Source organism: Oncorhynchus mykiss, chromosome 10, assembly GCF_057628025.1.
Source record: "Oncorhynchus mykiss isolate SJ-2025 chromosome 10, ASM5762802v1, whole genome shotgun sequence".
Lineage (NCBI taxonomy): Eukaryota > Metazoa > Chordata > Actinopteri > Salmoniformes > Salmonidae > Oncorhynchus > Oncorhynchus mykiss.
The window spans coordinates 46,714,187-46,728,836 of record NC_143031.1 but is presented as its reverse complement, the minus strand read 5'-3'; the positions used below and the strand labels follow the sequence as shown (position 1 = coordinate 46,728,836).

Genomic DNA, 14,650 nt, shown 5'->3' with positions numbered 1-14,650 from the left:
ATATGATCAATTTAAATCTGAATTGCAATGTTGTGTTGATCAGTAAGGCTGCCAGGCCTCAAGCACTCACAGCAGCACGAACAGTGAGCGACATCAGCTGGAAAAGTCTTCTGTCTTGGTGAGACCTCCAGTATTTCTGGATCTTCTTCGCGGAAAATACACGCTCCTCTTGATTGAATCTGAATGATGTAAATTCACAATCAGAAACTCAGAATATATCAAGGTCAGACATTTAACAACAGAAGCAGACTTTATCATGTGCGAGGCCTCGTCTTGTACAATTAATCTACGAACCGGACCCATACCCATATTCCATTTTCCACTCCAGCAATGCTGTTTTCTCTGCCTGTGTTGTATCTTGTTAGAGACGAGTTGCTAAGGGACGATTAGAATACTAACCTCACCGGCCAGTAAAGACACATTTCCTGAGCGAATCAGAGCGTTGGTGCTATACGGAATCGTTGCGACGCCCATACCCTAACTCCTACCCTTAGCCTAACTTTAACCTTAATCCTTTCCTAACCCGGACCCTTCCTTCCCTTAATCATTTTCAATGTCAACTTCAATGAGGATAGGGATGTCCCAAGGATCCCAGATAGCATTGGAAAAAGCCTGCAAAAAAATTTACAAACTGATTGTCGACATTTGCATTCTTATGTGTTAATAACGTGTTTATTAACAAATAGTTTATTATCAAGTAATTATCTGGTTAGTCATTGGCCTTATTGTGAGAACACCGGCCTATGAGATGAAGAGCTGAGGGAAGATAGCGAGTTTCGGATTGGAATGCGACCTGAGGCGCAGCATGTTCCCTTTCGGACACCGTACGTACTCGAAGCTTGGCACGGCAAAAAAAAGGATCATGTACAAGGTGAGAATAGAAACTTTATGTACTACGTAATAACTTAATGTTAGGACATTCATTTATTTCCGATTCAGTCCACACCGAGTTATGTGTTTTATTAATTTACTGTTTTAGTTGAATAGCGATCTGTTTCAATAAAATTAAGGGGAATCGATCCCCCGGTGAAGCACAGAGGGCGTAAGGACAGCGAGCAAGACACCATGATTATCAAGGGCATTGCATTAAATGCATAACACAGTATATATTTTTCTTCATTGTGTCGGAGTCATTCATACTGATACTTAGAGTTTCTGGCGCTCTGAGGTAGCTGTCTCTTGTCACTCATGCATAGCCAACTAAAGTCGAAAGTAAGAAAACTCAGCTAGTTTTTCACACGCGTTCGGGCTGAGTTTACCACACTCTGTAGGTCCTTACTTGGTCAATCCACGGGGTACTTGAGGAGACTCATGAGAGCATATGAAGGGGTACTCTGGGCAGAACAAAATTCAGTTGGTGGTACAGTAACCGAAAACGTTTGGGAACCACTGCTTTAGGCTAGAAGTTCATGAACTAGACAGACACTCGATATACCGGTATTGTCACATGCCTACTTAAGAACAATATACTATTTTTTTTTTTACACTAGATGGCGACAATGATCTTCTGTAAGACTTAAGGGCCACAATTCTCAATTCCATTACAACTTCTAGCTTCTACTCTTTTGGTGTTTCCAGGTGTGAATGTACTGCTTGACAGGTGAAATTTCCAACATTGTGATGGCCTCACTAGGTAATAGCCTGGCGAACTCGATTCACGTTACTCACAGCGAGACCTACCATCTTCGCGTGAGAAGGTGTAGACCGAACTGCAAATTTACACCTGAGACTTACCCCAGTGTTTTACCAAAAAGGCTCAGTGGAACTGCTTTGACTGTGCTTGGTACTTTTCAGCTGGCATTTTAAATAACAATGGCTAACTGTGAACATGGGTTTACACGTTCCACGGTTAACACCTTCTCACAGAGCAACTGTCTTGATGATGCAGAGGTTGTTGATTCCACTCACCCCAAGTCTTGTGTCAAACACAGTTCCCGAAAAATAACACTTGAGCTTACGTTAACATAAACGCTGGCCACAACACAGGTGTGGGTTAAGTCTCAGATGGAAATGCCCCATTGATGTCCCAGTCATCCTGTGTCTTCCCAGGTAGCAGGTGTGGCTGCTGTGCCTGGAACCCTATGCCTGATTTCAGGGACTGTGTTTGCTGCCACCAAGGACAATCCAAATGTCACCTTAAATACAGATGAGGTACCGCATTGTGCGCACAATCACACTTTCTGAAGTCTTTCAGCATACATCCAATCTGAGGCAAGCCCACATTGGGATGAGGTAACTGACCCATATTGTTTGTTACAGCTCTCCCTCTACACTATACCGCAGCAGAAGTTCCGCTATGTGGAGCCGGAGATAGGGCACTTGGAGCAAGGTGTTACCACTCTAAGGAAACTGGCAGAGCCCTACACTACTTGGTGTCAGGTACATTGATAACCCTACTCACCTGTGAGCTACTGGGTGATAGTAATTCTTTCCTCTGTTAGGAACAGTCTTTTCTATCCGAAAAATAAGGACAGTTGTTGGGTGTTTGTTTAGATATGCAACTCCAGGCAAGATTCATAATGTCTGATACCCCATCCTCACTCCAAAATACCTTCACATGGCCACTGTAATGTGAAATGTTTTTGCCCTGCTTTACATTATCATCCCAGCTGCTTTTGCGTATTTTACAATGCACCCCTGCAAAGATGTACTGTGATTAGTTGTGACTGGTAAATATTAACCACAGTAGGTCTCACTAATATCAATTCGTCTTTGTTTTCTCTTTGAGTATGAACAGTACTTATTTTCCCAGAGACCAGTTAATATTTACTGGTATTCCTTTGTGTCTAGAGCTATTATACATCCTGTTTCACAATGGCCAGTAAATCTGTACTGTGTTTCATCATGGCCAGTAAACATTTACTGTTGATTCCATGCTGCAATCAATAATCATTGCACGTGTTGAAATTATTTTGTCTATCTCCAATGAAGTGTTAGTCATGATTGTGCTGCTCTGCTTCTGCCCCTGTGATCACGCCAATGATCTGCTCCCCTTTCAGCAAACAAGCCATTCAGCAGTGGAAAATGTTCAGGTACTCCCCCATAGCCACTCACACATGATTAAAATCAAAACAAATCAAGCTTTATTTATACAATGCATTTCAGACATGGAATGCAACATAATGTGGTTTGCAGGGGGAAGAAACAAATAAAATACAATGAAAATAAAAGCTGAAATATTTACTGCACAACAAATATAAGATAAAACAAAAACAAATGAATGACATACTGAACAATTAAAAAATACCCTAAGGAAAAGCAAGGCTAAAAAAAATTGCTATCTCTTTTGGGCTCCTGAGTGGCGCTTTGGTCTAAGGCCCTGCATCTCAGTGCTATAGGCGTCACTACAGACCCTGGTTTGATTCAAGGCTGTATCACAACCGACCGTGATTGGGAGTCCCATAGGGCGGCGCACAGTTGGCCCAGCGTCATCCGGGTTTGACTGGGGTAGGCAGTCTTTGTAAACAAGAATTTGTTCTTAACTGACTTGCCTAGTTAAATAAAAAATATGTCCACAGTTTTGTATCAAACTTCTCATCAGGTCTTGCTTGACTGATACCCAGCCTAATATTGATTATCTTATCTTTGAAATATGCTGCAAACTCATCACATTTAGATGAGGAAAGTTCACAGGTTTGCGGGGGTAGGATTTATCAGGCCATTAATGGTCAAGAAGAGCACTCAAATGATTCTGATTTAATAGTGATCAAGTTATACAAATGAGCCTGTCTGGCATTTCTAATTGCCTTGTGATAAATGCCAAGTTGCTCTCTCAGAATATCATAATGGACGTGCAACTTTGACTTTCTCCACATCCGCTCTGCAATTACTGCTTAATTGATTAGTTTTCTCACTCATCCAAGGGAATCTCCGTTTGGATGTGGCCTTTTTCAACTTTACTGGAGCTATGGCATCAATGGTTGTCCTTAATTTGCTATTAAGGTTTTCAACTTAATCATCACAAGAGGAAGACAGAATAGGTGGTGGAGTATTGTTCATACACTCAATAAAATCTGTAGCAACTTCAGAGGTAAGACAGCGTTTCTTAATAATGCCCTTTGCTATGGGCAACAAGGTAGTGAAAAATCCACAGTGGTGATCAGATAAAGCAACATCAACAATAGAGGATACAGTGGGGCAAAAAAGTATTTAGTCAGGCACCAATTGTGCAAGTTCTCCCACTTAAAAAGATGAGGCCTGTAATTTTCATCATAGGTACACTTCAACTATGACAGACAAAATGAGGGAAAAAAATCCAGAAAATCACATTGTAGGATTTTTAATGAATTTATTTGCAAATTATGGTGGAAAATAAGTATTTGGTCACCTACAAACAAGCAAGATTTCTGGCTCTCACAGACCTATAACTTTTTCTTTAAGAGGCTCCTCTGTCCTCCACTCGTTACCTGTATTAATGGCACCTGTTTGAAATTGTTATCGGTATAAAAGACACCTGTCCACAACCTCAAACAGTCACACTCCAAACTCCACTATGGCCAAGACCAAAGAGCTGTCAAAGGACACCAGAAACAAAATTGTAGACCTGCACCAGGCTGGGAAGACTGAATCTGCAATAGGTAAGCAGCTTGGTTTGAAGAAATCAACTGTGGGAGCAATTATTAGGAAATGGAAGACATACAAGACCACTGATAATCTCCCTCGATCTGGGGCTCCACGCAAGATCTCACCCCGTGGGGTCAAAATGATCACAAGAACGGTGAGCAAAAATCCCAGAACCACACGGGGGCTCCTAGTGAATGACCTGCAGAGAGCTGGGACCAAAGTAACAAAGCCTACCATCAGTAACACACTACGCCGCCAGGGACTCAAATCCTGCAGTGCCAGACGTGTCCCCCTGCTTAAGCCAGTACATGTCCAGGCCCGTCTGAAGTTTGCTAGAGAGCATTTGGATGATCCAGAAGAAGATTGGGAGAATGTCATGTGGTCAGATGAAACCAAAATATAACTTTTTGGTAAAAACTCAACTCGTCGTGTTTGGAGGACAAAGAATGCTGAGTTGCATCCAAAGAACACCATGCCTACTGTGAAGCATGGGGGTGGAAACATCATGCTTTGGGGCTGTTTTTCTGCAAAGGGACCAGGACGACTGATCCGTGTAAAGGAAAGAATGAATGGGGCCATGTATCGTGAGATTTTGAGTGAAAACCTCCTTCCATCAGCAAGGGCATTGAAGATGAAACGTGGCTGGATCTTTCAGCGTGACAATGATCCCAAACACACCGCCCGGGCAACGAAGGAGTGGTTTCGTAAGAAGCATTTCAAGGTCCTGGAGTGGCCTAACCAGTCTCCAGATCTCAACCCCATAGAAAATCTTTGGAGGGAGTTGAAAGTCCATGTTGCCCAGCAACAGCCCCAAAACATCCCTGCTCTAGAGGAGATCTGCATGGAGGAATGGGCCAAAATACCAGCAACAGTGTGTGAAAACCTTGTGAGGACTTACAGAAAACATTTGACCTCTGTCATTGCCAACAAAGGGTATATAACAAAGTATTGAGAAACTTTTGTTATTGACCAAATACTTATTTTCCACCATAATTTGCAAATAAATTCATTAAGAATCCTACAATGTGGTTTTCTGGAATTTTTTTCTCATTTTGTCTGTCATAGTTGAAGGGTACCTATGATGAAAATTACAGGCCTCTCTCATCTTTTTAAGTGGGAGAACTTGCACAATTGGTGGCTGACTAAATACTTTTTTGCCCCACTGTATGTCAACAGAAAGCCCCTTGGTAATAACCAGGGCCAGAGTATGGACATGGTTATAGGTGGGCCCAGTAACATGTTTGAAAAAGTCCATAGTCTCTTTGTCAACATTAATATTCAAATCGCCCAACACAATGATTGTGTCACAGTTCTCAAGGACAATAGACAATAGTTCAGATAAATCAGTAAAGAAAGTGGGGCAGTGATTTGGTGGCCAATATAGCGTTATGGCCAGCACTGGTGGCTGCCATTTAAACAGTATAGCACGATGCTCAAAAGATCCAAAGTCGCCAAACGAAATGTCCTTACAGCTGAAAGCATTAGTAAAAAAAAAAAAAAGTTGCAGTTAGGGTGAATCCTGTCTCTTTTAAAAAGTAATGGTTGCTCCCACAACAAATTTAAAAAATAGTCTGCAGGTACTCGTTCAGGGCAAAGAGTCGGCAGAAACGTTCCAAACCCCTTCGGTAGCAGGGATGTGGCCAGAGATAATTATTATCTTCCCTGTGCTAGCGAGGGTGTTTAAAAAATGTTTGTAGTTCTCCCTCAGATCCTCAAATCGCCTAAAACGAAGGTCATTAAAACCTACATGTGATGATGGTGTCAATATTGGAGTAGTTGGCCAGAACCGTGGGCAGGAGGGAGTTGATGTCATGGACACGAACTCCTGGGTGAAAGTGGACCTTGGTCGGTCCACAGATCTAGCGGGGGGGGGGGGGGTCACTGGGCGGCCGCTGGCTGTTGCTATACACCCAGGCTCCGTGCTGATTCCCGGGGCTGGTAGGTCCGTCTCAAGCGAGGAAAAGCTGTTTGATAGCTGGATCACATCTTCTCGAATAGATGAAGGGTGGCCAGACTTCTTCCCCGATCTCCTACGCCTTGCGAGTGTCGTCTCCCATGGGCCGCAGAGTTGAGCTTAACATCTGTCTGTTGGGGGAAGGAAGGCCCTAAAAATTGTCAAAGACTCCAGCCACCTTAGTCATACTATTCTCTCTGCTAATGCACGGCAAGCGGTACCGGAGTGCCAATTCTAGGTCCAAGGGGCTTCTAAACAGCTTCTACCACCAAGCCATAAGACTCCTGAACATCTAATCAAATGGCTACCCAGACTATTTGCATTGCCCCCACCCCACCCCCCTTTTATGCTGTTGCTACTCTCTGTTATTTTATATGCATAGTCACTTTAATAACTCTACCTACATGTACATATTACCTCAATTACCTCGACTAACCGGTGCCTCCGCACATTGACTCTGTACCGGTGCCCCAGGTATATGGCCACGCTATTGTTATTTTACTGCTGCTCTTTGATTTGATTTGTGCCCAGGGTTGGTTAAAAACACTGGTGGGCTAGCTCTGTTAGCGTTAGCCTGCTCTGTTTTCACGATGGCTTGCATCTAACTGCTACTTAACAGGAATCCGGAACACAAACTTGCGGGTGACCGGGTCGCGGAATCTGTAGCAATACAAACCTTACCTCTGATTTGAAAACGTTTTCATAAAAATAACAAATCGAGTATAGACCGTACACCGTTCTGTTGTGCGCTTTGATGACACACACACAATCATCATAAACTCACAGAGAGGGATTGAGATTCAGCTGGTTAGTTGTTATGTCTAAAAGACTGGTAAAGTACTCTGTAAATGTTTTTTTTCAAACCCATTCAGCCTCTCCATTTTTGCTCGGCCAGGCTGTTCCATTTTTGCTCTAGAAGCTTCTGTTTGTGGCTGTGATCACTGCTTCTAAGTCACCCATCTGACCTTATGCCCCATTGGCTCCCTCAGTTAGGAGATAAGCAGCTCATTAACATACATCACATGTTTGTCAGTAAAGTGCAGTGGTTGGAACTATTGGTAGTTGCTCTTTTACAGTGCAGAATGTCTTTGCAACGTTTCAAGGGTACACAAAGTGCTGTTGGTTGATGTTTCAACTAGAGCTCCCTACTGGGTGACAAATTGACCTGTGCTTTAGGCTGTAAAACCCAATTTACAAATCGCGATTGTAAACAGTCAAATAAACCTTTGTATTGTAGGTAATTCTGACTCTATTGCAGGGTAAACAAAGACAGGTCTCTTCGTAGGCAAACAGAACTGTATGAGGGTTCTAAGGGCGTGGCAGTCCTACTGTAACCGGTTCTGTACCAGTACCTTTCTGTGTTGTGTTCTGGTGAGGTGTAGGTGGAAGGGAAGAGAAGGCGCTGGACACAATTCTGCCCGGTTGTCTCTCTTTTAATGGCTGCATGGAATGGATACAAATGCAAGGCAAACTTTAATGCTGTCGTCTGGACTAACATGCACAAGTATGTTTGCCTCTCATCTCGCTTTGAGCAAACTGAGGAGTAAAAACATGGCTCCCGTTGATGACGACAACATCAACACAATTTAGAAAATAAATAAAATAATTAATCCTTGAAAGTAGTGTAATACATATCAAAATAACCATAAAATAATAAATGAAAATAAATATGAGAGATTTTCAGTCAAATACATAAAGTATATTTTATACACCTGTTACACTACCACTAGTTATACTACCACTATAACAATCACAGTACAAACAATATAAAGCAATCACAAGTACACAGTAAACTTGAATTGAAGATTACTGAGCAAGAGCATATTTACTGTGAAATACCATATTATCATGTTATTAAATGTCAACTTGTTCTGTAACAATGAAAAATAAGCATTGATCCATTATTGAATGGCTCTGAAGGTGCAGAGATTGGGTGACATGAGCTGATGTACGTTACGTGTTCACTGTACTGTCCTCTTCTCCTGTGGGATTCAGGGTGCCATTGGACAAGTGAAGCCCAAGGTTGAAAGTGCCATCCAATTAGGAAATGGTAAGAGAACACACACTCCATGATACAGATAAAGTGGACTCATTACTCATACACTGTAATGTACACCAATTTGTACAAATAGAATGTCCGTTTCAGTTTGGTAACAGAGTTACTTTCTGTTGTTTCAGAGACTTTCACTTTCCTGCAAAACCCTCCTGCTGAATTCTACCCCCGAGCTGGGGTCATTGGATTTGCTGGTATCCTTGGACTTTTTCTTGCAAGAGGTAAATAGTGGGTGTAAGTTTTGGGTTTGGATAAAGAGTACCCTGTTTTTGATCTCAATTGTTTTAGGGGTTTTATCCACTTGTCCTTGTGCTAAGCAAGCACTATGTGAGTCACTGTGCCAAAGGCTGATCTAGAGGTAGAGCTGTAGCCTCCAGACCATACAAGGCCGGGGTACAAATCTCAAACCTACTGCTGCTTCCTGTTGCCCTCTCCGGCTTCCTTTTCTTGTTTTTAATCTCCTTGAATATGGTCTATGTGACCCTCTCTGTCTTCTAGGCTCCAGGGTGAAGAAGCTGATCTATCCTACAGGACTGATGGCTGTGGGCTACACTATGTACTACCCCCAGCAAGCCGCATCAATCGCCAAGGTGAGTTAGCGTGTCAATACTGTATGTCAGGTGTTTTTTTACCTACTCGTGTGGGAGATAATGCATATTGTTCCATACCAAGACATAAGACGGTGTTGTAGGGTCATTCTTAATCCTGTGATGTTTGATTCTTAATGTATACTATTTTGCTTAAACCGATGTATCGGTTCCCCTCCTTCCCACAGAACACAGGAGACTCGTTGTACGATTTTGCCCTGCAGGGCTACGTTAACGTAGAGAAGGTGTTCAAGTCAGTGGAGGGGAAGGTGAGCTCATCTTGTAAGGTCAAAAACTAGTTTGATCCTGAGGATGGAGATGGTACAGAGTTACTGTGCAGATCAATGCAGATTATTTGGAATGGGTTGACCAGTCTGAATTTTCACATCCTACCATGAATCCTTCCACAGCCAATGAAAAAAGAGAAACCAGAGGAAAATAAACCAGAAGAAACCAGATGAGAAGAGCTGCAGAGGCCAAACCATGATCGCAGCAGGTACAACAAACCTGAACATTTTCGCACAATAACAGCCTGCCAGCACCCAACACTTTAATCATTGCCCTAGTGGTCAACCTGCAGGCTTATGTAACACCCCAATAACTTGGCACAAAATGTTGTCAATTCATTATAAATCCTTTTATAGTAACATTTATGCCAACTTTAAGATATTTTGGGGGGAAAGCAGAGAACTAGTGTACTTTTCATATCAGGTGCTAATGCTAGCAAAGTCTTGTCGATAAAAGGCTAACAATGAGTTCTCTCTTTTCAGATACGTTGTGATACTAGGATCGTGACAACAAAACAAGATTAGCAGTCTTCCCAGGTCCTCCCAATGTATGCTACCATAAGTCATGGTTAGGCTCGCTCCCATTTGCGACTAATGACCAGCTTTTGCACTAGCCGTTCTCTCTGGCATTTACCCAGGAGGGGGCAGGACCTATCACAAAAGTTTTAAACTTTATGTATTGAAGGTTCAGCTTTGTGATTTGAATGTATTTATGTAGACCGGAATAAAAATCTATATTGTACGATCTATATTGACAGCATTGATTTTAAAATAAAAGGCCACCAAAAACTGTAGAGGTATTGTACGTAGGCACCCGAAGCGTGTGTGAGAACTACTACGTGAAGAAAAAAACATTGACAAGACAGTTAAGTCTGTCCTTCCATAAACAAGCACCCACTTCTCCTTCTGAGCCAGACGTTATCGTCGAGCCAGTTATAAACGATCTATACATGCTGAGTCATGTTGAAATCTGTTCCAGTACAAGGTCACATGACTAGGATAGTTCTCCTTTTTGTTTATGGAAGGTCAATCAACCATTATAAGACATGAGTAAATGAAACGTACTGACTTCGAGTTTCAAAACCACCCAGATGTATAACAGGTCTTGCAGGAAGAAGTTGAACAAACTTTTTTAGTATTTATTTATTGAAATGCATATTTCTTTTAAAGAACATTGACATCAACAAACGAAAGGGAAGGCATTGCCGATAGTGGTCATTTGCTGAATTTATCGTTTCTTTGCAGAAATCTTCAGCAGGTCATCCTTATCAATCGCATAGAGTCGCCAGCCCTCCTCATCGGACAGGTCTGAGGCTCCACGCCGCTTGTAGAACTCTATGGACGACTTGTTCCACTCTGCTACGATGAAGTGCATGCTACTGCAGCGAGTCTTAACTGCCGTCTGAGGAAGGGAGGACATTAAAACAAAGTTAGACAGGGTCATCATATAGCCTTGGCTATAGGATGGGAGTTTTCCATAGGCTGGACTGATCTATGCGTTCAGTAAATTGATTGCAAAAAAAGTCCTATAGACTTACCTCACTCAGAACCTTCAGGATATCTGACCCGATACCATAACCTGAGAAAACAGAATCAAAAGATTGGCAGTTAAGCCCTGGATCCAAGGACCCTGATTCAGTTGCCAGCGTTGGGCCAGTAACCGAAAGGTTGCTAGTTCAAATCCCCAAGCCGACTAGGTGAAAAACCAAACGATCTGCCCTTGAGCAAGGCACTTAATCTTAACCCAGTGTTTCCCAAACTCGGTCCTCGGGACCCCAAGGGGTGCACGTTTTTGATTGACCTAACTACACAGCTGATTCAGCTAGGGCAAAAACCAAAACGTGCACCCCTTGGGGTCCCGAGGACCGAGTTTGGGAAACACTGCCCTAATTCCGCCAAGGTCGCTGTAAATAATGGCTGATCCTTGGCTGTGACGTTCCCTTTCCGAGGGTGTCAATAATGGCTGATCCTTGGCTGTGACGTTCCCTTTCCAAGGGCGTCTCAGGCGGTGTGGGATATGCAAAAAAACACTGTTCCATTACACACCACACATGTGTGAAACAGGACAAATATAATCAACCCTATTTCTTTAATGTAACACACCATCATAGACTTACCCCTGAACTCCTTCATCACATAGAAGTCCTCTAAGTAGAGAAGCTTCCCAATCCAGGGGTCATAGGTGAAGTAGTACATGGCAAACCCAACGACAGTGTATCCTAAAACAGTGAAAACATCCACATCAAAATCCACACCGACAGGTAAGTGTTTGTGTAAAACTACTAGGATCTGACAAAATCCCACTTGGCTTATTGAGTATGATATTTTTGTGTTATGATGAAGGGGATTTTCATTGTCAGGGAAAAACTTGGGCCCTAGTTATGATATCACTGAGGATTTAAAAAGGAGTTTCTCCGAGAATTGAGAACATTAAATTCCAAACTCCAGATTACGATTCACTTTGAGTTAATGCCCACCAACACTACCCAGACATTGTGTTGTGTCGACCAACACGTACTCTTGTGTACCTTAGCAGCGCTTCCGTTCTTTTTTTTACTAGCCATAAATGTTTGGAATCTTGATTGTCAAACCTTTGCACTATTTCCTTACAAACTGACATTCTGTGAAACAGGATTACAACATGATTTACCGTCTGAGCTCTGCTTATCCTCAGGAACTTCTGCAACGACGCAATGGTAGAAGGGATGATCCCCAAAGCCGTCCTCTAGTAGTTCTGAAAGTAAATTGTAAAGTCAGGGACTTCTGATTTGTTGGGGAAACATTTGATATGTTTACAATAAATCAGCAATCACACACAGTAGACTTAACGTTACCTTTCTCCGTCAAGATGACCTGCTCTTCCATTTTTTCAAATTTCGCAAGTTCCTGAAATAGGGAATTTCTTTTTAAGTATTGTTGTTAGTCAAATGTCATAATATTGAAAAATATGCTTAGGCTATGACTGTGATTTCAAATATCCGTAGCTTATACATACACACATACATACATACATACATACATCGTTGAATACACGCATCATTTTACCTTTATGAGTCGCAATATGTCTGACACGTCCTTGGGCTCGGCTTTCCGTAATATGAAATTTGACATTTTCTTTTTTTACTCTTTTTCCCTTTTCTAACAAGTCCTCTGAATGTGAAAATAAGCAAAACCTGTTTCTTCATCCGCTTCTTAGGAGTTGACCCCCCTGCAATACGTTTAGGATTCCAGTACGAGCGGAATTACATTCGCTTTGGTCGCTGGCAGCTAATGACTTTACTGAGAGCTTCACCCTCTTTTAAACGCATTCTGTAAACGCGTCACAATCACATCCCGGAAGACTAAACGGGAAAATAGCTTAACAAATAACTGTTGACGTCATCGGGTCTCCACTTCCCATGACTCATGAGCCGTGCTAATTATAAGCCAGCTGGCTGACGATACTACACTTTCTGAAAGACGCGAACCAAATGCACATATTGATCAATGTGATTACAGTCCTTTTCCAAAGCATCGGGTCTATCTATATCTTAACATTAATCAATGTGAACTCATGGCTGTCAAAGATTGTGCGACACTTTCATATTATGGTATTCCGGTGAAAGAAGAACTTACTTATTTAGGCATAACCATTACTAAGGATCAGAAGTCTAGAGGCTTACTAAATTTTAACCCTCGTATTAAAAAAAAACAAAGAAGCTAAATCAATGGCTACAGGGGGACTTACCTTTTAAAATAAGAGTTCTAATAACCAAGGCTGAGGGTATCTCTAGGCTAACATATGGCGCTCATTTTATTTTTTGACAGTTAAATAAGCAAGGAGTTAAGACCTGATGTTTTTCAACTTTCTGTGGACAAACCGTAACCATTACATTAGGAAAACTTGTACTGAACACATGAGTATGGTGGGCTGAATTGTCGGGACTTTAATACCTTAAATAATAATTTTAAGATCCATTGGATCAACAATTCCTAAGAAGACCAACTTCTATGTGGAATTGTATTCCTCATCATGTCGGTCTTCTCTACTTTTGGTGGCCTTAAATTCATGTTGGTTTGCAATTATAATATTGACAAAGTTCCAGTGAAACTGCTTTTCATCGGCAGTTTTTCTTGTCATGGTCCTTCATTTATAAGCATAATTTCCCCCCACACAGATATTATATATAGAACAATCGGGATATATTGTATAAAAATACTCATTTGTTTTTAAAATATTGGTTCCGAAATAATATCCTATTGGTGAGCCAACTTGTAAATGCAGAGGGTTTTTACTTAGTTATAAGGAATTCTTATCACTTTACAAGATTCCTGTAACGCTAAAAGATTTTGCGATTGTTTTAGACGCCATTCCCTAAGGTATTACTTTATTATTCAGGAACGTGTCAAGACCTGACCCTCAGAAGCTACCTTCTATTAACCCTGTTGACTCATCAGTAGGAAAGATTTGTTTCTCTTTCGGTCCTTTCAACAACAATGCGATACGAACCTTGTTTCAGCAGGATGTTGTATCTACTATACCTTATGTCCTGCCTTATTGAAACGGTTTTATTGATCATATCTGTTGGGAAAAAGTTTGGATTTAGCCACATACCTACTTGTTAACCAAATTAAGGAAGTTTCCTTTAAAATAATTCATAAATATTATCCTGCCAACCACTATATGGAGAACTTTAAGGAAAACATTAACTTAAATTGTACCTTTTGTAATGACCACCCAGAAACGGCGATGCATCTTTTTTGGCATTGTATTCATATAAGGCAACTGTGGCAAGACATCAGTAGATTTATAAATGTATACATTTAAGAATATTTGACACTATTGTGGAGAGATGTACTGCTTGGATTCTTTATCTACTGAATTCTTTACCTACGATAGAAATAAGTTGAAACAATTTTATAGAATTACTTTCATTATTCTTTTGGACAGATTTCATATTCACAAATGTAAATTTACAAACAAAACACCACATTTTCTTACCTTACAAAAATAAATGGAACTATATTTTAAGACAATTAAATACTCTACTAACAAAAAAGCTGTTAGAATTCTAAGTGTATGTATGTCTCTTAAGGTCCTTGTGTAATGTGATGTTGTACCCCCTAGCCCAATTGTTCTTTGTATATCATTTATATATACTTGTGTTCCCACATGTACTTCCTGTATTGATTTGAAAAATAAAAAATACAAACAAAAAATAAAAAA

The 14,650-nt window shown here is 41.2% G+C and overlaps 3 protein-coding genes across 5 annotated transcripts in view; 1 reads left to right on the top strand and 2 right to left on the bottom strand.

Moving 5' to 3' along the window:
- The window catches only part of c10hxorf58 (chromosome 10 CXorf58 homolog), a 20,703-nt gene extending 19,235 nt beyond the window's left edge, over window positions 1-1,468 (bottom strand). Inside the window, exons 1-2 of one of the 2 annotated variants that reach the window (XM_021618748.3) lie at window positions 1,280-1,468; window positions 71-179 (exon numbers count right to left, since the gene is read on the bottom strand). In XM_021618748.3, the coding sequence (XP_021474423.3) occupies window positions 71-94 (24 nt within the window). In that variant the 5' untranslated portion in view covers window positions 95-179; window positions 1,280-1,468. Of the gene's footprint in view, window positions 1-70; window positions 180-305; window positions 480-1,279 lie in introns of those variants that run through there. The other variant, XM_021618747.3, reaches the window with a different exon arrangement.
- apooa (apolipoprotein O, a) lies at window positions 777-10,193 on the top strand. 2 transcript variants are annotated; one of them, NM_001165099.2, is given in 10 exon segments: window positions 835-871; window positions 2,050-2,151; window positions 2,260-2,379; window positions 3,000-3,032; window positions 8,513-8,567; window positions 8,696-8,791; window positions 9,069-9,160; window positions 9,346-9,426; window positions 9,568-9,653; window positions 9,928-10,187. In NM_001165099.2, coding segments are annotated over 9 exon segments (639 nt in total). In that variant the 5' UTR covers window positions 835-862; the 3' UTR covers window positions 9,619-9,653; window positions 9,928-10,187.
- On the bottom strand, window positions 7,936-14,650 carry sat1a.2 (spermidine/spermine N1-acetyltransferase 1a, duplicate 2). The gene is made up of 6 exons (XM_021618749.3): window positions 12,490-14,650; window positions 12,279-12,330; window positions 12,095-12,178; window positions 11,562-11,663; window positions 10,983-11,023; window positions 7,936-10,846 (listed from the first exon to the last, which is right to left on the bottom strand). Exons 1-6 carry the CDS (start codon window positions 12,553-12,555, stop codon window positions 10,673-10,675), a joined length of 519 nt encoding a protein of 172 aa, XP_021474424.2. The 5' UTR covers window positions 12,556-14,650; the 3' UTR covers window positions 7,936-10,672.

Excerpts from the sequence above, each read along its gene's own strand:
- sat1a.2 (XM_021618749.3), bottom strand. The coding sequence starts at position 12,555 with ATGTCAAATTTCATATTACGGAAAGCCGAGCCCAAGGACGTGTCAGAC. Across the intron at positions 11,664-12,094 it reads GGATAAGCAGAGCTCAGACG|GATACACTGTCGTTGGGTTT; the intron begins GTAAATCATGTT and ends TCACTGTTTTAG. Across the intron at positions 11,024-11,561 it reads TGTGATGAAGGAGTTCAGGG|GTTATGGTATCGGGTCAGAT; the intron begins GTAAGTCTATGA and ends CTGTTTTCTCAG.
- apooa (XM_021617189.3), top strand. The coding sequence starts at position 806 with ATGTTCCCTTTCGGACACCGTACGTACTCGAAGCTTGGCACGGCAAAA. Across the intron at positions 2,152-2,259 it reads TCACCTTAAATACAGATGAG|CTCTCCCTCTACACTATACC; the intron begins GTACCGCATTGT and ends TGTTTGTTACAG. Across the intron at positions 9,161-9,345 it reads AAGCCGCATCAATCGCCAAG|AACACAGGAGACTCGTTGTA; the intron begins GTGAGTTAGCGT and ends TCCTTCCCACAG.